The 23,983-nt window shown below is 40.5% G+C and overlaps 1 protein-coding gene across 2 annotated transcripts in view; it reads right to left on the minus strand.

The window, feature by feature from the left end:
* The window catches only part of ttc27 (tetratricopeptide repeat domain 27), a 172,427-nt gene that overhangs the window by 75,716 nt on the left and 72,728 nt on the right, over positions 1 to 23,983 (minus strand). For both annotated transcript variants that reach the window (XM_028467681.1, XM_028467679.1), the window contains exon 9: positions 7,161 to 7,227. In XM_028467681.1, coding sequence (XP_028323482.1) covers positions 7,161 to 7,227 — 67 coding nt within the window. The remainder of the gene's footprint in view (positions 1 to 7,160; positions 7,228 to 23,983) is intronic.

A 23,983-nucleotide genomic window follows, 5' to 3' on the forward strand; every position in this document is an offset into this window, starting at 1 on the left:
ATCTTGAAATGCTTCTTACAAAGCCACTCCTTTGCTGCCCGGGCGATGTGTTTGTGATCATTGTCGTGCTGAAAGACCCAGCCACGTTTCATCTTCAATGCCCTTGCTGATGGAAGGAGGTTTTCACTCAAAATCTCACGATACATGGCCCCATTCATTCTTTCCTTTACACGGATCAGTCGTCCTGGTTCCTTTGCAGAGAAACAGCCCCACAACAACACACAGTTTTTGTTACCACCCCAATGCTTTAGAGTAAGTGTGGTGTTTTTTCTCCTCCAAACACGACGAGTTGAGTTTTTACCAAAAAGTTCTATTTTGGTTTTATCTGACCATATGACATTCGCCCAATCCGCTTCTGGATCATCCAAATGCTCTCGAGCAAACTTCAGATGGGCCTGGACATGTACTGGTTTAAGCAGGGGGACGCGTCTGGCACTGCAGGATTTGAGTCCCTGGCGGCGTAGTGTGTTACTGATGGTAGCCTTTGTTACTTTGGTCCCAGCTCCCTGTGTGGTTCTGGGATTTTTGCTCACCGTTCTTGTGATCATTTTGACTAGAGAAGTGTGGTCGGGTGGTGACTAAGAGAGGGTAGGTAGTACACACAGAAGGGGTCTCACTCCAAGAAGGAACAATAGCAGACATTGAGGACAGTTACAAGTACCTCGGAAGAGGTGACAAGGAAAGCAGCTATGGCCAAATACCTCCAACGAGTTAGGCATGTCCTGAGAAGCCAGCTCATGAACAAGTCATGGGCAATAAACAGCTACGCCCTGCCAGTAATCAGATACCCTGCAGGAATAATAAGCTGGCCAAAGGATGAGATACAGACCACAGATGTTAAGACACGAAAGCTCCTAACCATGCACGGAGGGTTCCACCCCAAATCCAGCACCCTGAGACTGTACGCTAGCCGTAAGGAAGGAGGCCGAGGTCTAGTGAGCGTGAGAGCCACTATCCAGGATGAAACATCCAAGATCCATAAGCACATCAAGGACAAGGCTCCAACAGATGACTTGCTCAGTGAATGTCTCAGATAATGGGGAACAGAAGATGAGGTGCCGGAGGCTCCTTCATGGGAGGACAAGCCCCTACATGGGATGTACCACCGAAACATAACTGAAGTGGCGGAAATCGTACCAATGGCTAAACAGAGCCGGACTAAAGGACAGCACAGAGTCACTCATCATGGCTGCACAGGAGCAGGCCTTGAGCACCAGAGCAATAGAGGCCCAGATCTACCACACCAGACAAGACCCCAGGTGTAGACTGTGCAAAGAGGCCAATGAGACAATCCAGCACATAACGGCAGGGTGTAAGATGCTGGCAGGGAAAGCTTACATGAAGCGCCATAACCAAGTGGCTGGCATAATGTACAGAAACATCTGTGCAGAGTATGGGCTGGAAACCCCAAGGTCAAAGTGGGAAACACCTCCAAAGGTGGTAGAAATCAACCGAGCTAAGATCCTGTGGTACTTCCAGATACAGACGGAATGGTAATGGCGAAACAACCGGACATTGTGGGGGTGGACAAAGAGCAGAGGAAAGCCATTGTGGTTGAGATAGCAATACTGAGTGACTGCAACATCAGGAAAAAGGAACATGAGAAACTAGAAAAATACCAGGGGCTCAGAGAAGAGCTGCAGAAGGCCTGGAGGGTGAAGGCATCAGTGGTGCCCGTGGACGTCGGGGCAGTGACCCCCAAACTGGAAGAGTGTCTACAGAAAATCCCAGGAAATACATCAGACATCTCGGTCCAGCAAAGTGCAGTGCTAGGAACAGCAAAGATACTGCGCAGAACCTTCAAGCTCTGGTAGAGGACAATAGCTTGAAGGAAAAAAAGACCGCCCGCAGTGGGTGAGGAGATATATATATATATATTATTTTTATTTTTTCCCCACCACAGTTTTTTCGAAATTTTTTGCATTCCGATGTGAGCCACTACCCCTCTTTGTTTACATTTGTTTAGCCTTTGAGTAGGCTATATGTGTGCCACAGGCATGTTCAATTTTTTTATTCGCACTATGCTGTGATGCTAAAGGAAGAGTTTATAATTTTTTAATTTTAATGTTATATGTTATAGAATATGTAGTTATCTGATTTTTTAAACCAGAAAATTTAAGCTAATGTGCACTTTTGCTTAAACTTGGGTTAAAGCTTGAAATTGTTGAGAGAGCCTCATTTACTTTTATTTTGGGATTATTCTATGCATTTTAACTCTTGAGGACAATCACTCCAATAAAGTTGCACTTTTGACAATATATCTGATGTCTGCCGTAATTTTTAAGTGCATTGAAAAAATCGAATCGAAACTCGAATTTCTTTTTAAAAAAATCTGAGAATTTTTTTTAGGCAAAATCGCCTGGCCCTACCCACGGGGTGAGATCTTGCGTGGAGCCCCAGATCGTTGGAGATTATCAGTGGTCTTGTATGTCTTCCATTTTCTAATAATTGCTCCCATAGTTGATTTCTTCACACCAAGCTGCTTACCACTGAGAATTCCAGGTGCCACAGTGGGGTGGCAGTCGCTGCAGTGGTATCTGTCATTGTGTCCTTGGGCAAGGCACTTCACCTACATTGCCTTGTATGAACGTAGTGTGTGAGTGAGTGTTGTTGGTGGTCGGAGGGTCCGATGGCGCACTATGGCAGCCTTGCTTCCGTCAGTCTGTCCCAGGGCAGCTGTGGCTACAACAGTAGTTTGCCACCACTAAGTGTGGAGTGAAAGAATAATGCCCTAATTCTGTAAAGCGTCTTTAAGTGTCTATGATAAAGTGCTATATAAAATTGATGCATTATTATTATTATTATTACCTATTGCAGATTCAGTCTTCCCAGCCTGGTGCAGGTCTACAATTTTGTTCTTTGGTCTTGGCTGACTATATACTTTTTTGCCGCACTGTATATTCACACACATTTAGGAACTGGTTGGTTAGCAATTTATTCACCAAAAGGATGTCATTTGGGGAATTACTGGGCACATTGGCCTTCAATATTCTGGTCTTCCAGGAAGATGTCTGAAAAAGGAATTCATGAAGACAGCCAGACATGTGACAACCATCTAACCAGCCTGCAGACTCCAGATCCACTTGTAGGTTGGAGAGATGCCTGCTCACAGAGCCAGCCGCTCTCTGCAGCAGCTTTCCTCTCCAACACAATGACATTATTTAGACTTGGACAACTTTATTTATCCCAAAGGGCAATTCAGTTTTTGCAGTCCACCAGGCCACACATACATTCAAAACAGCAGGCAAGACAACACTAAAACTCAGTCACGAAAGATGACGGGCTTGTGGCGAGCGTCAGGACACAATCCAACGTGCCGTTTGCTGTGAACAGGTGGATATGAAGTTTTGGAAGATGTGATTTAAAGTGTGAAAGTTACAGGCCAAAATGCATTTGCACCCATTATAGCGCCACCTATTGGTGCACTTTTTGGTATGGGTGATCTGTGTGCTCTTCTATATGTACCCTGTAAATTTCACAGCCCTCAACATATTACTTCAGCTGAAATAAAGGTTTGTTTATTTATATGTTATGTAGTAATAAACCATGCCCACTTTGACCAATCGCGATTAACTTCGAGATACAGTCCCAGTAGCGACCCAAGGTCATACCCATCAAATTTGGTAGAAATCGGTCGTGCCTATTAGGAGATATACATTTCGCATAATTGCAGTGCCCCCTAGAGGCCTAATTTATTCAAATTTGGCTCATACCCCCACAGTCACATGCCAACCAAGGATCTCAGATTTGGTGGTGTTAGCAATTATTTTGACCGAGATATGCAACAGTTTGCGTTTTTATAGCTCGCTAGAAAATTTTACTCGTTAATATCTTACGCACATTTTGCCCAAACAAAATTTTTTGCTGAACTGTAAAACAAATCCAAATGAAGACTCTACGTGCAAAGTTTCACACTGATTGGACAAAACCCCAAGGAGGATTTCAAAAAAGTAGGTTTTCCAGTTTTTGCAATTTTGCTCCGAGAAAAGTTTAGGCGGAAATAGCCGTGGCCTAGCCCAGGTAATTCAGTGCTATTCAAGGAATCTGTGGATATGAACGTTTTAAATTTGCAACAAAAGGTGTAGGAGTTATTGGCCAAAACGCGTTGACCTTTGTTATAGCGCCACCTGCTGGCGGATATTTGTGAATTTTTGCGTCCAAGGTCCCCTGGGGGTTTTGGACCCAACCACCAAAGGGCACCGCCCTACCTTGCACGGTTTATTCTGCAGCACCACTTTTACCAACGGAAACATAATAAATATAATATATATAATAATAAAAATCCTTACGATTACAATAGGGTTCCTAGCACTCTGGCCCCGCGGGCTTGGCCCCCTAAAAAAGGACACCAAGAACACTTTGAAAAGTAAAACACAACATAACAGATCATTAGGGGCTGCCTGGAACCAATTGTTATGCATCTTCTTCTTCAGTGGAAATCATAATTTTCCATGCACAAATAATCACCAAGATTCATAACTCAACCATATGTGCTACAGATTTGCAACCTTTACCAAAATGTATAGAAACAAAAACTTTTGGACATTTAAACCTATTGTAAATAATTATCTTCTACCACAAATGTTGCTCAATTTACACCAAACTTGCTGGAACCCATCTTCAGACTGTCAAACAATTCACGTTTTTTCTTTCATCAAAAATTGAGCCTACATGTTTGACCAGAAATGGTAATGTACACAAATACTTCCTAAATACATTTTCAAAGTTCACTTAAAAAATATACAAAATTTTGGAATCATTGTAGATATGTAGAAAATATCAGAATTGGATCTCAAAAACTTAATTTATTTTGAATTTCACCCTCATACGAACAATTGGAATTAATGCAAAAATGTCATTTGTAAACATCACTTCTTCACTTAGGGAGCCAATAAATTATTATTAAAAACAAATTACCAGCATCTCCAAGCTGACAATATTTGTATTTTTGTCAAAATAACTCAATTGCCTTTAAACGTTAACGGCTGCACACAGGTGACAGGTTTACTCAATTAGTGAAGCTACAGGTGACATTAACATTTGCTAAATAGCTCAGTGATATAGAGGATGTTCCATTATTAAATGGGTGTTGATTAATTGGTTGACTTATTGATTTAATGAATAATCATTGCAGCTGTAGAATTTCTATAATGCAAGAAGTAGTTTCAAACATGGTTACCGCAGAGTTGTCTCTTGCTAATCGCATCAGAGACAGAGCATCGCCTCTTGTGCCAGAAATTGTGAGTTCAAGCCTCAAATGATGTAAAAATTCACATTAGAATGCCAAAGTTTTTTCATCTTTCTACACTATAACTCATGAACCATGGGCACAGTTGGTAAAGAGGTCACCTTCTGATCGAGCGGTTGTGGGTTTGATCCCATGGTTATACATGTCTATGTGTCCTTGGCCAAGACACTGACCTCTTGTTGGCTCCAAATGGTCGACTCGCACCTTACATGGGAGCACTATTACATCGGTGTGTGAAAGAGCTGATACTAGGGCTGGGCGATATATCGAATATACTCGATATATCGCAGCTTGTAGTCTGTGCGGTGTTGAAAATGACCATACCGTTAAACTCGCGGACTTTTTTTTTTTTTTTTTTTTTAAATTTCTTAGTGGCATTATGCCCAAAAGGTGCTGTAGTGGCAACACACAAAAACGAAGTTTTACCACTTCCTTGCAGGACATGAAGTTTTCTGACTCGTCTGTTCCAAACATAATCCAATAAAAAATGAAGAAAAAAGAGGCAAGCGTAGGATGAATCAATCTGACTCTTTAATCCACAAAAAATAGAAAAACTAAAATAAAAGTTCCAAAATCAAAGTGTCCTTATATTTAAAGCTCAGTCTCAAAGTCCCAAAAATAATAAATCCTTACGTAAAGACCACACTGACGTCCGACCGCGACAATGACGTTTCCGATGGCGATGACGTCATTGACGGTGATGACGACGATGACGTCACTGACGGTGGCACTGGCGCTGACAATGCTGACCACTTTGACTGTTTAGGTTGACGGTTTGAACAGTTTTTACGGTCAGAAACACTGTTGCTCCTCGTCCTGCTTCACTAAACTGCTGTCCTTTGACCGCATGGACTTCACCAGCCTGTGTTTTCCTTCACTTTTCGACACTAACCCACACTTTACGGTAGAAATCCAGGTTTACAGCAGCAAGTCAAAACCAATAGAGCACAGAAACTCTGATCATTTAAAAACGTCAACATAAATCAATATTTAAACAATATTACCTTTAAAACTATTTCAAAATTACCTATTCCAAACATATTAATATTTAAACATAAAAAATACTGACATAATAATGATATGGCTCTAACAGGTGCACTTAAATTTAGTGTTGTTTTGAAATGCAATCTTAATGACAACATGCACAAAAGGGCACTATTTGTTTTAAAATATTGTAGTGGCATTATGTACAAAAAGTGCACTTTAATTTTGTGTTTTGAAATGCCATGTGAGTTGCATCCTGCACTAATGTCTTGTTTTGAAATGTCTCTGTGACAATTTTGCACAGAACGTGCACTTTCTGTTGACAATTTTATGTTTGAGCCACTCACTGTTTAATAAATACAGTTATGTCAACTTTGACTTAGTTGTGATATCCCCTTTTTTGCATGAAAGTTTAAAATTGGCATATATTAATGCAGTATGATCAAGAATGTTTTAATGTAGACATATAGAATCATCATACTGGTGTGATTTTGTGCATCAAAGTGTTAATTCAAGGGTAATGCAAAATATCGAGATATATATCGTGTATCGTGACATGGCCTAAAAATATCGCGGTATTTATAAAAGGCCATATCGCCCAGCCCTAGCTGATACTGCAATGCGCTTTGGAACTACTTTGTTATAAAGCTCTCTGTAAATCAGGTCAATGCCTGGCACCAACCATTGTTCTGGCCCCGACCATAATTTAAATTGTTTTGCAGTAAAGAGTAGCAAAATTGCGAACACCGATCTCTTTGACTCTACACTGAAGGAAGGAAACTGAAGAGATTACTCTTCAGTGACAACTGATATCGGCTTATAGCTCTTCACTGCTTCCTATGATAGGTTATCAGCCCTATAAACCCTGAAAGGAAAATACCTGATGTATGAATTTGTCCTACCCCAAGAATAACATTAAATAACTTACTGATGTGAAGGACAGCAGCTCCTCTTCTGTTAGTTTGTGAACAGGGTTGTTCTTCTGAAAATCAGTGCTGAAAAAAAATAATTTAAGGATTTTGAGGAAAATTTTCATTTAACACCGACATTCCAACAATGCACAATACAAAATAAAACATTTAACTTGACCCCATGTATGTATGCATTAAATATTATTGTACGGACCAATAACAGACTTGGCTGCTGAAAGAGAGTCAAATTAAACATGTTCTCTCATAGAAACACGAAGTTGTTGATGAAGGGCAGCTTCTCTGCTTTATCACAGGGAAATCTGTTCATGACACTCTCTCAGCTCTGTTCTCCTCTCTTCACTCGTGCACACGTAGCAAACAACGGCATCAGACAGCAGTAGCGCGAGGTCGAGGACCTCCGCTTCGGTATCCTTCACCCGGCACGGCTTTGGATAACATACAACGGACTGGACAAAGGATGCTCAGCAGTACATCTTACAAAACATCAGCAAACCAAGAACTGCTGCCCATTAGAGACTACTTGCTATGGAAGGGTCTCGTTGGGGTATTGCTGACAGTAAGTTAATGTTGGTGTAAGCATGTCTATCTTGACCCATCTTTTATGTTACAATTAATATATAACAAATTGCTGCCATGTTCATTTATTCTTTAAATCTCGTCTCTGAGGATTTTATCCTCAATAATTGAAAATTTCATAAAACGAAAGCAGGATTTGTTGAATCCACCCTTACGTTATTGTTTTCTGGTATTTAAATAGATTTTTTATTTTTCAGGTAATTGGTAATAACCATCTGACGCTGACCTTCGTATTTTATATGGAGGGTGATATGTGCTACACCAGTTGCAAGTTACTGTTAAAATCAGCCTGTTATAGTTTAATATTTTGATGTAAATTCCTAGTTTTCTAATTGAAAGATTCAAGTCCTAATATAAATAGAAGAGGCTGGAGTTTTATCATAAAAATGTATTTTATAATATACATTTATATTTGAAATCCAAACCTCTTCATCTTTCTATGGAGGGTGAATTGTGACACATTATTTTCAAGTAGCTGTCAAAATCAGCCTGTTGTACTATCGGTTAGGGCTGGGTGATATGACCATTTTTTAATATCTCGATTCTTTCAAGCTATATCACGATATACAATATATATATCGATATTTTGCCCTTGCCTTGAGATGATGCTTTGATGCATACAATCAAACTAGAATGGCAATACTCAATATATATTGATGTTTTCTCTGTGATGTAATTGGGGTTTCCTTTAACTCATTCAGTGCCAGCCATTTTCAGATTTTCTACCCCTCAGTGCCAGCCGTTTTTGACTATGACTATCTGAAATCTGACCAGATTCTGAAAGATTGAAGCCTCTACTTTCAGCAAAAAAAAAAACATTTGTTTCTGGCTCGTTTCATTCTATTGTAATCAGCCGTTGAATAGAGCAAGTTTTACACAAATCTTCAGTTTCAGAGCAAAAAGCTGAGAAAACAGCCTTTTTGTAAAAAAAAAAAACCCTGTCAGTGACTTTAAAGCTATTTTTTTGCTTTAGTGACAACTAACATCTGAACATTGTTTCCCTATATAAAACATTAAAAAAAAACTATTATTATTTTGCTATCTGGGTCAGAGTTGAATTGATTTCTTACTGTATTTTGGCATTCCTCCAACTTTTTCTCCCGTCAGTCTGCACACACGTAACTTCCTCTTCCTCCCCGACATACAGAGTGTCACTGCTTGCCCCCTTTTTTATGGTTTTATCTCACAATCGCCACATTATCCATGAGTTCCACACATGCTCTGGTCGAGTATCCGCTGCTGTGCACTGCTGGGAACGTCAACCCTGTGCGTAGCATAAGTTTCTGTCTCATAAACGCCTTTCCTCCTCTCCTTCTGAGCTCTGCGGAGAATGGATGATCTCTCATCCAAGGGTGCGCTGCTACCTCCAATGTGTCACCTATTTTTTTGCTATCTGGCTCACAGGCTGGGGGTATTTTGTACCCACCTCCACACCCCCCTCCTCCCGACACACAGGGATGACCCGTTTGGCCCGGTGAGTTGATGGTTTTATCTCACAATCACAACATCACAATCAGCTTCTTCCTGCTTTACTGGGTAGCATCAGTGGCTAATCTCTCATCTAAAGGTGCACTGCTGCCATCTTCAGGGCACAGTTGGTCACTACAAAACCCACCAGCTTAGATATTGATGAGGGACCTCTGTCAGGGTGTTTTCTAGTAATCCCTGTGAAAAAATGCAAATGACAAGTTATCTCGTCAATGGCACTGAGCGTTTGGATTTAAAATGACGAGTTATCTTGTCAATGGCACTGACTGAGTTAACTATTACAGCATAGCATACCTGTTAATAGGGTAAGTCAGTTAAAGCCACATGCCAAATGTCACACAGGGACCTTTATTAAGAGGTGTAGATAACAATATCATCATTTATAAAACAAATTATGTGCATTTGTGCACATTTTAAAAACAACTTCAGCTGACTAAAGCAGGGCTTGAGACTGCAACCAAAATGGTCGCATATGCGAGAATATTTTCAATGTGTGCGAGTAAAAATTTTATATGGTCGCATCCATGCGAGTACATATAGTACACATATATATGACGTTATTTTATACGGAGCGGCTGAGTGCTTCGTCACGTCCCACAGAGTGCACTTCTCTTTCTCTCTCTCTGTCCGCGCTGCGTGATTACCGTAAAACTGTCTATAAACAGGCACTGCAAATTGGCTGGCGGCTAGGTTGACCGAGGATTTCGGAGTGGAAGCTGGCTTGAGTGCTGCAGGTGAGGAGACGGCGTACGCTCACGCAACTTTGCTGTAGTATAAACACCAATGTGCTCCTTTGGAGTGAACGCGGTCCGCGAACGGAGCCAGGCATAATGAGCCCTTCACTGAGTGCACGCTCACATTGAGGGCAGCAGTACAAAGGAAAAACGTGTGATAGAACGTACACGCTCATCAGAATCAACATGGAGGGACCAGAACTGATGGACTATGATGCCATAGCTGTGGTTCTCCCAGGGCAGGGTCAGCAACCTGTGGCTCTGGGGCCTAATGTGGCCCTTTGACTCTTTTGCAATGGCTCCCTATAGCTTTAAAAAAAACTATTGAAATAGTTATTTTTTACAGAGACTATTATTGATTAATGACAAATAAAATCAAGATATAACAATTTGTTAACCTAAAATAAATCATGTTGTGCAATGACTGAGTTTTACATCCCTGCTAAGATAACTAAACCAACAAAAACACTATTCTGGAAGAAAATAAAGATTTTAATTGTGTGGGAACAGATTAATTTAACCACCAATGTGCCGGTGAAAACATGCATGCTTTATGTGTGGCAAGAAAAAAGCAATTAGCATGTGTTGACCACATGATCATGTGTTATCAAATTCATGTTAGTTTTTGTAGCCTTTCAAATACATTACCTAAAAAAAAAAAATCTTTATATAACATATTGTGTTCATGTAAACTGAGATGTGTAAGAATTTTAAGATTCAAGATACTGTTTTATTTCTTGATGACAATTTATTTTGTTTTAAACTATTTTTAAGTATCCATTTACATGATCATTATAAATCCCATCAAATTAAATCAAACATTAATCTCTATAATTTCAACTGTATAGAATTTAATACACTATTGTCTTCATTGAGAAGGTATTTTTTTGGCTCCAGGAGGACATTAATCCAGGTGAGATGAGGTTAAATGGTTCCTTGTAGAGTAAAAGTTGCAGACCACTGACCAGGGGAAGATGGTTAGGAGACCCCACTATAAGAGCTGGACCCTCTGAATTTAACTCCATGGGGTGAAGCAATGCAGATGCTAAGTTATGCTACTGTTAAGTTAATTCACGTACAGCATTTGTGCAAAATAAAAAAAACAGAACACATGTAACCTGTTTTTATGTGCTGGTATTATTTAAAAAAACAAAAATGTTACATCTTTTTTTTAAATTATATAAAAGAATTGACCTGTTATTTCAGCCACTGCTTGTTGCAGAAAAACTTAAAATTGACACTAAAACATTTAGCAAATATATCTCGAGTCATTGTCAATCTTTTCATTAGCATGCATGTCTATGCTGTACACTCCCCACCCCCTCTCGAAAAAAAGGTGCGACCAAATTCTGTGCTGATGCGACCAACTGAGAAGTTAGTCGCACCAGTGCCACCACTGGAAAAGTTAATGTAGAGCCCTTTAAAGTGCTGTACAGTTTTTTTGTTATTACAATTAACTATCAATTATTTATTTATCATTACTGACAATTGTTAATTTATCAGATACTATTAGCCAAAGTATTATAATAAAACAGTCACCACTAACACGCACACATGCACTGTATTCATCACCCTCTGAGGACTGTCCCTTTAGGGCCCCATGGAAACGTAAGGTCAGAGTTGAGTCAGACCTGCCTACTTCCTGGGTTGTACTGAGCGCATAGATGGAGCTTTATGTTACTTTTCTGTTAGTGTCCCATCTGAAATGACATAGAAGCAGTGTTTGAGCTTCCCCTGCATACAATGACCATGCAGTGTGACGGTAACGAGTTGTTTTGAGTCCTGTTTACGTTATCGACCCACTGACACCTCCGGATCTCTACAGCGCACATACACACACACACTCGATCCCGCACGCACTCATTTACTCGCACAAAGTGAAATTCTGAAGCCAAACCATTCCAAATTATTTAACCATTATTCTTTTTTTACTAACTTACTGGGGTTTCCACTGGATACGTCTCCGCTGTGCCACGGCACCGATCCAGTTTTGTCCCGCTGTCCGCCATCCGGTAATCCCCACCGGTTGCATTTTGAGTGCACCACGGTGCACTCCGGTTGAACGATTGTGACGTCACGAGACAGAGCAGTTCTCACAATATTTATATAATCGCGCAAGAACGCAGTTATGTGTTATATGTGTATGTGTTATAAACGCAACAATAGGAAAACTAGAAGGTTGGACTCTCTGGTTTTGTCATAGCCACATTTTTTAGCAACAGCCAACAGAGGAGAGATAAAACTGCACCAGTAAAACATGAACTAAATCAAAGTTGCTAAAGTTTACAGTGCAGTTACAGTATGAGAGGAAACAATATAGTGAATGTGAATTTGTTTTTACACATTATGATGTTTTGGTGATGTACTTACTTGAAATGTAATCTGGAGTGTTTAATTTTGAAAAGTGACCTGATATTTTATTGCAGAATACGTGCTTAATTTCCTGTTTAGCTTCATTTGCTCTGTGCTGATTGATGCGTCGTGCTCCGGTGTCCACCAGAAATAGAAGCCCTGCGTATATCTGGCAGAGGGCACCGGACTACCGCAGCTGGGAAGGAGCAGACATGCACTGCAACTGACTCGGTGGAAATTAACACAGACTAACAGCTCCGGTGACACGGCGGTGACGTAACGCAGCGGAGCCGCATCCAGTGGAAATTGGGGGTAATACTCATTATGAGACTGTTTCATAATGAAGGCTGGGTATTGCCAGGCACCTCAAAATACAATATATCACAATATTTTTGCCCACAATAACAATATCGCGATACGGCGATAATCGATATATCGTGGGAAATTTAATCCGCGATTCATCAAGATTTCTGTCACTTAAGAAATTCAGAATTTATCTACTGGTGTTGGGGGGGGGTGTACAAAATACCTTCAGCCTGTGAGCCAGATAGTGACACGTAGGAGGTGGCAGCACATCTTTGGATGAGAGATCGTCCATGCTCAGCAGAGCTAAGAAGGAGAGGAGGGAGGGGGTCCCAGCAGCCTACACTCCACCAGAGCATGTGTGGAACTCATGGATAGTGTGGCAATGGTGAGATAAAACGATAATAAAAAAAACAGGGAATGCAGTGACACTCTACATGTCCGGGAGGAAGAGGAAGTTACGTGTGTACAGACTGTTGGGAGAGAAACTTGGAGGAATGCCAAAATACAGTAAGAAATCATTTAACTCTGATTCAGATAAATAATAATAATTTTGCCATCAAAAGCCCGACTTTTGAAACTGAAGATTTGTGTAAAACTTGTTCTATTCAATGGCTGATTACAAAAGAACGAAATGAGCCAGAAACAAAATCTTTTTTTTTTCTTTTTGATGAAAGTAGAGGCTTCAATCTTTCAGAATCTGGTGTCAGATTTCAGATAGTCATAGTAGAAAATATTCTGTGGGTCTTTAAAAAAATCAGTCAAAAGGCTCAAAAACGGCTGGCACTGAGGGGGGGTAGAAAATCTGAAAATGGCTGGCACTGAGTGAGTTAATACACACTGACCACAAGTCACATGTCCTTGTGTTATGTTTAAGTCTTTAAGGGAAGACTGATACAAAATAATGCTTCACCAAAATATTGGTAATGATGTTTGTGCATATTAACTTTGAATCATTAAAAACTAAATGAATGCAGAAAATAGTCATTTCAGTGCTAGTATTATCAACTTCTCTGTAAACATGAACACATATCAGTGCTGAATGAACTTGTTTTATGAAAACTGGAAGATTTCACTGCATATGAAAACTAAACATTTCAGTCAGTGCATTACCCTGGCATCGATGATCTCATCCACAACAACACGCAACTTTTCCCACGGATCTTCTGTAGCTCTGATGAGATGATAACACACACTGAGCAGGTGAAGCTGCAGAGCGCTGCTGCTCTACACGAGAAACTGTCGGAGTTTCAGAGGCATGTTAAAGTTAAGCAGGCACTGGTCGGTTTAGGCGCTGTTTAATGCAGCTAAAACGGGAGGAGGAGGGCGGCGTGCCTAATAAGCGCTCCCCAGAAACACGTACTCCCCATAAAAAAGGTTCCTTCCTTCTCACAGTGACTCATTTCATGCCGATTCTGTCCATTTCATTTCGTCTGTGATTCCGTTAACATGGACTTTATAGGGACATATATTTAATTTGTGTAATAGGATGGATAATATATATATATATATATATTTATATAGTATTTATTTATTTTGTATTTATTTATTTTTTAAATTTGGTGCTGAGGTGAGTGAGTGGAGGAGGGGGGTGTTTGGTCAGCGTGCGTGTGTTGAGTTTCACTCAGAGGAACAGAACGGGGGGGGGGGTTAAGATAAACAGAGGAGAAAGAAAAAGGCATACTGGCGGCTACAGATTATCTTTTTTTTTTTTTACTTGTCTGCACATGCTGTCAAAGGTCAACACCACAGGAAGTGCAATCATTATGAGACAGCAATGCATATTTTGTTATTGCAATAAAATACATTGATTTATTTTATTGCTTAATTGTGACCATCACCAGCCCTCCCTAAGGAAGGGTAAGAAATCTTTTATTATAGGGAGGATATAAAAAGGGAGAGCAGTGTTACACCTTAGTGGAGGGGGAGGGGGAAGGGGAGGGGAAAGGGAGCAGGGAGAAGAGACTCAAGGCAGGAAATAGAAAAGGTGGGGAAGAATAGACTGTTTTGCAGTGAGGGTGAGATGTGAGGTTGTAGAATATATTGTGCTTATTATGTTGTGTAATCCAGCCAGTATGGTGACAAGTGTGAAGCTTAGCTATAATGGTGGTGGCTGTGAACAGGGGGAATGAATGAATGGTAGTACCTAAAGCAGGTATTTGGGATTAACGTGTCTAAGGTTAAGCCCAGTATGAGTTTTATCCCACATCCCAAGGCGTGCCAGTGCATCGTATACCAGTATATGTGAAAAAAAAAAAAAAAAAAACGCTACTGCAAGCCCAGGAACTGCCCTGGGCCCGCAGATGCAGCCAGGCCAGCAGAAAGAGCAGAGGCCAGGGAGCCCCAGGCAACCCCCCAGATGCCCCCAAGATCCCAGGCCGAGAGGCAGCCACCGCCCCCCCATAGACACATCCGAGGAAACCCCAAGCAGCCGAGCACCAAGCGCATCCCCCCACCGACCCCAACCCCCAACCCCAAGGCCCCCCTCCAGCATCCAGCCCCCCCCCACCCACCCACACCCAAGCACCCAACCCCCCGAGGGAAGGGCCCAGAGAGCCCCCCGCCCGAGACCCCAGCAGAGGAGCCAAGGCCCCCGCCCAGCAGATAAATGTTTTTAAAATGTTAATCTTGTTTAATTTGCTTTATAGCACAGTTACATCCAAAAGCAGCGTAGAGAGCTGCCTTTTTACATAAATGATTTTCATCTTGGGGAACTGACACACAAAAACAAGCCTCCTCTAGCCTTACAGCGGAGTGAGACTGTGTAGCGTCTCTGCCGTACCAGGAAAAAGTGATGTTTAGTCATTTGGGCTATGAAAAGCACAAAATTCTGACACTTTCAAACTTATAGGTACTGTAGGCTATCGAAAATGGAAAAATAAATAATTTATAATTATATTATAATTAAAGCAAATAATCAAAATATCAATTCACCCTTGGGTAGGCACTGCCTACCTTGCCTACCCTGACTGCACGTCCCTGCCTGTAATGGCAAGAGGAGTAGCTTCATGCCCAATTTTATTCGCAAGCTGGAATATATATATATTTTTTTTAATTTTCAAACAACAACAAAATTACACCAACATAGACATACACAAGTCCAGGGCAACAAGAACACTACATGATGAAACACAATCTGCACTCAAACAAAAACTAAACTTAAAGAAGGGATGACTTAAGATCTTTAATTGCAATGTCCCACATATTGGTGGTGTCCAGCCTAGCACCATGCATTCGCGCCGTGGAGAGCTCCAGGTAAGCAATGTCAATAAATGTCATGACCCACTGTTGACGAGACAGCAAGTGAGGGGGCTTCCATCTTGTGGCGACCATCTTTTTGGCAGCCGTAAGTCCTGCCAAAAGGACTCTTTGTTTTGCCCTGTTCAGTCCAAGCCGAGAAAAGTAATTCAGAAGAAGGACCAGGGGAGAGCAGGGAACCAGGCACGATGAGAGGAGAGACAGATTACCAGCCACCATCTATCAAAACCTAGCAACCCCTGGGCACTCCCAAACCATATGGAAGTAGGTCCCCACAATGCCATCATGGCACAAAGTGCAGGTCGGATCCGGCTTACACTTCATGGAAAATAGTCTACGTGGTGTCAAGTACGTCCTATGTAAAAAGTTCAGATGTATCTGTTGGTGATCTGGATTTTTCGGGGAACAGAGTACAGTGTCCCACACAGTGTGCCAGTCAAAGTCCACAGGAAAGTTTGAAATATCTGACCTCCATCTCGGCTCTAAAAGCAATGGTACATAAGTCTGTCTGAAAAAGTGAGAGTACATTTTAGAAATTAGACCTTTTAATCCACATGTACCATCTACAGTACAAACTTTAACAAGGGATGTGGCTGTAAAGGGGACTGCCAAGGTACTCCGTACGTTTTCATGGCGGTTCTTAATTGTAATTAAAAGAAGAAAGATGATTGCTGTAAATTAAACTGGATGCAGAGGTCCTCAAATGAAAGAAGGCCCCTGCCACTAAACATATCACCAAGGGAACGTATTCCTTTTTCATACCAATGTTTACATTGAGATTGCCTAACAGGACATTTGTTAATAAAATAGTCAGTTATTAAAAATAGGGGAGTAAGGATTCCATTTAATTGTGTGACCACGTTTTTTCAGCGGAACGCCAGACTGCAATGCAATGCGATAGAATCGGAGCAAAACGGACACGGCATTTACTACATAGAGTGTTTGCAAATAATACCTCAGTCAAACCCAATGGATGCGCTATTGCTTCATCTAACGCTCGCCAGGCCACATCAACTGAACTATCAAACCATGCAAACAGAGGATGCAGTACAAAAGTCCAGTGATATAATTTAAAATTTGGAAGTGACAGTCCACCTGCAGTTCTGTTAGGTTGCACCGTGGACAGTTTAAGGCGTGGGCGTTTGCCCTTCCAGATAAATTTAGTGATCAGAATCAGAATCAGAAGAGCTTTATTGACCAGGTACAGTTTAGAACAATACGAGGAATTTGACTAGGTAGTTGCAGTGAAAGGAGACACATCAACACACCGGAGCAGCCATTTGCGGCGCCCACATATTTAGGTGAAAAAAGGGATCAATAACAGGAGGAGAGGAGGGGTGAGGGGAAAAAAACTGCCAGTTTGAAACTGATTTCCCTAAACAGAGAAAGCAGTGTGAAACCAGGAAAAAAACCGCCTCTGCAAACATAAATGTAAGCATGACACAGTCAAACAACTCGAGACAAGGCATGTAGGAAGGGTTGGGTGGGAGGTTGGCTATCGAGTTTCCACTTCCAAGCCGGGTCTCGAACTTCTCCCAGTTGTTATCCATAACGCGTAGACGATCCAAAAGCAGCTCTTGCTTGCTTTTGATATCGATCAACACATGAGTCTGAGTGTTCAGAGCCCTGCTACATCCTTCAGAAATCACTGGCAGCTTTTCCAAAACAGTCGCCAGCGTAGTACGGACTTTTCGATAGATTAGGAAGCCACCAGCTCCGATCAGCAGCATGCCTACTATCATTATTCCAATCATGTAGATGTCCTCCACGTCTTCCACGGAAAGGATGGACAGACACACAACTCACCACTTGTTCCAAGGGTCAAGTGTGTATCCAGCCGCAAACGTCCCGCTTGGACATGCGGGGTCACCACCCCTGGTTCTTTGCGTCGAAAAAATCTGATCGATAGCACTGAGAGACCAACTAATTAATTCCATTATTCCGGTTTTGGATGAGTTGCAGAGAGAGGCTCTTGTTAGTTTCACAAGACCTGACAAAGCAGCAGCTAGGAGAGAGATAAGACGGAAGGGAGGGAGAAACAGAGAGTGCGACTGACCTCGTCGAGAGAAGCAAGAAGAAAGTGATGGCATTGTGAAGCCTGTCCCAATAGCGTGCTGGAGGATGGAAGTGGAATCATAAAACTGAGAGAATTTATGCGGGGTAGCAAGTTCATCTTAACTATTGAAACACGAGAACGAAGAGAATTTTGTAGCAAAGACCACCTCTCAAGGTCAGCCATAATTTTAGAGAAAGCACCGTCATAATTAGTTTTAACGATAGATTGCAAAGATGAGGAGATTTCAATTCCCAGATACTTAAACTGTTTCACAATCGGAATTCCAGCAGGGAGAGTAGAGTTCCTCATAGTCTCATTCAGTGGTAAGAAAGCAGACTTATCCCAATTAATCTTGTAACCAAATATGTCACATAAGTTATTAAATATTGATAACAAATTAGGGATTGACTGAACATCCCCCACATACAAAAGAACATTGTCTGCGTATAAGGAAATGTAATGTTTCGTTATTGTAATGTGCCGTTCATTTCAATTGGAGTGACTTTATCAGACAGACTAATAACTTGAGCCAGGAGCTCCAGAGAGAGCACAAACAAAAGAGGACTAAGAGGACATCCCTGTCTAGAGCCTCAGGCAATAGCAAAGGGTAAGGAACATTTCTTGCCGGTGAGTACCATTGCTGATGGATTATTATAAAGGACCTGGACCATTTTTATGAAATTTGTACCCATGCCAAAATATTTTAATAAAGACCACAGGTACTGAACTCCAGCCTATCAAAAGCCTTCATGGCATCGAGTGAAAAAACCCCTCCCGGTAATTTAGTAGCAGACCTTGACTTTATAAAACCCATTTGGTCGTAATTTACCAATTTTGTCATAAAAGGCTGAAGTCTGCGGGCTAATAATTTAGCAAAGATTTTCAGATCAGCGTTCAACAGAGAGAGGGACCTATAACTGGAGCATTCCTGTGGGTCTTTATCTTTTTTGAGTAATAATGAAATTATTGCAACATTAACGTCTCTCAAAAAGGATCCAGTCTCTAGGGATGCCTGAATCATGTCAAACAACAAAGAGCCAAGATGATCCCAAAAAGCAGCATAAAATTCAGGTGGGATCCCGTCAGCACCAGGAGCTTTACCTCTACGCATTTCCTGAACCGCTTCTTTAAGTTCAATCCGCGTAATGGGAGAATTAAGTTTAATCAAATTGTCTTCCGATAGTTTGGGTAAATGAGCAGCATCTGAAAAGTTTTGGCAATCATGTTCGGTGTGTGCCAACTCTGAGCTATATAATTTGGAATAACAATAAGAAAAAACAGAGTTAACACTTGTTGGTTCAACCGAAACTTGTCCATTAGTATCTTTAACAGAGGAGATATCAAAGAATTGCTTATCAGCCTTAAGCTTAAGAGCAAGTAAATGGCTTGGTCAAGCCCCATTAAAATAATAGCATTGTCTTGTTTTATGTATTAAAAATTCTGCACGACGCTTAAGAATATCGTTAATTTCCTTCTTCACCAAATCATACTGAATCGAGAGTTTTTCATCGAAACATAGTTGCAGTAAATTATCAAATACTTTCAGTTTGCTTTGCAGTATATGCAGTCTAGACGTCCTGGATTTTTTAATATGTGAAGCATATCGAATAGTATGCCTCCCACAATATTCTGGCATCATCGGCAGAGCCCTTATTAATGATCACAAATTCATTCAGCTCTGAAATGAATTGAGATTTAAAATTGTCATTATCTAGTAAAGTGGTACTGAAGCGCCAGCGAGGAGCACATGGAGGGAAAAATGTCAATGAGGCATCCACAATCACCGCTTTGTGGTCAGAAACGGTAACAATATTATGAAAAACTTTATAAATGTCCTGAAAGCAACTCGCGGAAAAAAACAAATAATCAATTCTAGAAAATGATTTATGTCTGGCCGATCTGTGTGTATAATCTCGACTACCAGGATTCATCATACGCCATAAATCAATTACTCCGGTCTCATTAGCCCAGCAGTTGAGTGCCTCTGTAGCACATGTTTGCTTATAATTTTGAGAGGAATTGGATCTGTCAAGCGCAGGATTCTTCACGGCATTAAAATCCGCACCCACAATTAGTTTAAAACTGGAGAGTTCAAGTATTGTTTTTGTAATTTGATCATAAAACTCTTTCTCTACAATATTAGGGGCATACAAAGATATCAAAGCCAAATTTGTCCTCTCTATGTTCAATTTAAAAACCACAATCCTGCCTTTATCATCGGACCAACTATCCAATTGCTTAAACTGCAAATTACGGCGGGTAAGAATTGCAACACCCTTGGATTTACTGGGTGCAGAGGAGAAAGAAACAACCTTAAAAAACTTATTGGCAAAACGGTTTATATCACATTTCACTAAATTAGTTTCTTGTAGCAGTGCGATTTGGATTTTTTGACTCCGGAGATAACTTAAAATGGCAGACCTCTTTATTGGGCTATTCCATCCGCCAACATTAAGGGACAAAATTCTTAACTGAGTGGTCATCTACACAGTAAAATAACATTTCGTACAGAATACACCATAGTAGAAAACATATGCCCTGGACCTGAGCAACAAACACACATAAAAACAAAGAAAAATTAACAATACAATAATACAAACGTAAAATCAGGAGAAGACCTGAAAAAACCAGACCTAACACTCCTATAATAACTAACCAAAAAAGAACTTTTGTTTCTCCTAAATGCACCAATTCCCCAAAAGCGAAGGCACACAATAATGGTCAATGAATAAAAAGACACTTTTTGGAGAAAAAAAAAATATAGACCAAAAACAAATTCTACCAGGACCACCTGAATATGCATCAGGTAAACTAGCAATTGGCCCAGAGTAACAATCTGGCACTACATGCTTAAAACTGAAAAAATACAGTTAAATAAAAAATTTAAATGAATAAAGTAGTAGTAAAAGTTGTCTCGAGCAAAAAAATATATATATACACATATATATATACAATATATACACATATATAACAGCTCTCTTTAATTAAAATTTAAAATAAAATAAGCGTAAATGTTTAAATGTAAAAGGCTTTTAGTAAAAAATGTCAAAATATAAATTTCAATTTTCTTATGTGTAACCATATCAACAAAATAAACTAACGCATTGTAAAAAGATAACAAATCCAAACGATAGCTTCGTTAAACATATGTATCATGTGTAAAAGGACTAACACAAAATTTGTGTCAAGTGTTCACATCATAGAGTAATATATTATGATACATATGTAAAGTCACGATTACGAAAAGCTTGGCACGCAATTAGTGTGTGTAGCACCAAAAACCACACTACAAGGAGGGCCAACTTGGAAAACATAGCAGTACAGCCAAACATGTACGTCTTAAATGAGCTATTCAGCCTCTAATCGTGCATCCTGTCGACGACTAGAGACAAAGTCAGTTGCTTCTTTCACGGAAAAGAGATGTTTCCTCGAGCCATCCTCAAGCACAACAAATAGCTTAGCAGGGTACCTCAGAGCAGGCTTGAATCCCAACTCATAAAGCTTCTTCATGACATCTCTGTATCGGGTGCGTTGCTCCAAAACCTCGGGATTGTAATCCTCAAAGATGTGGATGACAGTGCCCTTGTATTTTAGCTTGCCCCGTAGTTTTCGTGACGCCCGCACAACCAGCTCCCGGATTTCAAAGCTTAGCGGCTAGTGTGCGATGGGCCCTATCCAACCTCGGTGGCGACGACAAGGTATCAGCACCAAGCATCTCAAAAAGTAGTTGGGAAAAGAAGACTGTTTGCTTGGAGCCTTCAATATCTTCCGGCAGCCCGACGATTCTGATATTGTTACGACGACTTCTGCCTTCAAGATCATTACCTTAGCTTTTAGCTTAGCATTGTCTGTGACCAGGACCGAGAGCGTGGCCTGAATCTCCGTTACATCAGTGGTGGTAGAATCTCAAAATCACTCTAGGCCGGCAATGCGTGTAGTATGGTCATCAACAGTGGCCTGGACAGCGTTCAAATTGGCCTCGTATCTCATAAATGTGTCCTTAATCTCCGCCAACAACTCTGCTTTCATCTCCGCTAGCTTATCAGTTAGCACCGCGGTGAATGCGCTAATGTTAGCCGCCTCTTCTCGCTCGTGACTCTTTTTAGTTGACTTGGACATGGTTATTTCTGGACGAAATGAACCCAATATAGTTCAGAATCAGAAGTGACCACACAAAAGCGGCGGCTGTACTCTTGGCTACTTTCTGATAAAACATTTTCACTACTGTTTTAGGAGGTTTTACAGTGATTTGTATACATCTGAATCACTGAGAGATGACCATTTAATTACATCTCCCTTTCAAAAAGTTGATATCCCGCACATTGACCTGAAAAGAAAGCTAAACTGTAATCTCTATTTTCTATTAGAGAATGTGAGCTGGCCATTAAATGCATGCAAACTGGGAAATCCCTTGGGCCTGATGGGTTCCCAAGAGAATTTTTAAAAATGTTTTCTGACAAATTGGCCCCTATTTTAAACTTTCAGCTGGCTCACTTCCTGTAACATTACGACAAGCCACCATATCACTTATCTTTAAAAATGCAAAAATAGACAGGATTGTGGATCCTATCGCCTTATTTAGCTTTTTAACGTTGATAACAAAATTCTTTCAAAACTAGTTGCAAACAGTCCTCCCAACCAATTTCACCAGACCAGACAGACTTCATAAAAAAATCGGCAATCTTCCTCCAATATTAGGCGTTTATTTAACATAATTCATGGACCATCTCCACCCAACAAATCCGAAGTACTGATATCATTGGATGCCGAAAAGGCTTTCGATAGGGTGGAATGGGACTATCTATTTTGCACCCTTGAGAGATTCGGTTTTGGTCCCAAGTTTTGATCGTGGATTAAAATTTTATATAGCTCTCCAATGGCAGCTGTACAAACTAATAACAATATTTTATCCCTTTTCCCACTAACGCGAGGGACTAGACAGGGGTGTCCACTCTCCCCTCCCCTCTTTGCTATTTCAGTTGAACCACTGGCGATAGCCCTGCGCAGCAATAAAGATATAACAGGAATTACAAGAACAGGATTGGAACACAAAGTTTCACTGTATGCAGATGATATGTTACTTTTTATATCAGACATTTCTTCAGTTCTTCCTATCGCCCTAAATGTCCTAAAGGAATTTGGTAAGATTTCAGTTACAAAACAAATGCCTCAAAAAGTGAATTGATGCCCATAAATTAGATTGCAAAAGACTGTCTGCGTATTCAATGCCATTTAAAGTGTATATGGAAAAAATATAATATCTTGGTGTTTGGGTCACACAAATTTAAAGATCTTTTAATGGCAAATTTTCCACCATTTCTGTCCTCTTTGAAGCAGAATCTCAATTGCTGGGATTTCTTACCCTGATCTTTGGCAGGTAGAATTAACACCATAAAGATGAATTTATTCCCCAAACTTCTTTATCTGTTCCAGTGTGTACCAGTCTATTTAACCAAAACCTTTTTTATCTCCCTTAACAAAAAGCTCACCTCTTTCACGTGGAATAAAAAGAAACCATGTATAAGCAATGCTATATTACAAAGACCTAAACAACATGGAGGACTCGGTTTACTTAATTTAAGTTCTATTATTGGGCTGCAAATATTAAAATGATGTCCTGTTGGAGGGCAAATGATGAAACGAAGGCTGTACCACCTGCCTGGCTAACGCCAGAAAAAGGCTTCTGTGAAAACACCTCACTATCTCCTTTGTTACGTTCTTCTCTACCAAACCCAGAGCCTCTAATTAATTATACTTCAAACCCAGTTGTTATTCATTCTTTAAAGATTTGGAAACAGTTTAGACGACATTTTGGGATCTGTCAATTATCATTTAGGGATGCACTGAATCAGGGCCGGCCCATGGCATAGGCAGTATAGCCAAACGCTATGGGTGCTGGCCATCGTAGGGGGCACAAAAAAAAAAAAAAACTTAAACAATCAAATCGCTGATATTAATAGCATACTAAATTTGATAATATTATTAATAACTAGTTAGTCTAGTTTTAATTAAAATTTAAAAAATTGTTTTACTCCTGCTCCCCGAATCGATC

The sequence above is a fragment of the Gouania willdenowi genome, chromosome 15, assembly GCF_900634775.1.
Source record: "Gouania willdenowi chromosome 15, fGouWil2.1, whole genome shotgun sequence".
In the NCBI taxonomy this organism is placed as follows: Eukaryota; Metazoa; Chordata; class Actinopteri; order Blenniiformes; family Gobiesocidae; genus Gouania; species Gouania willdenowi.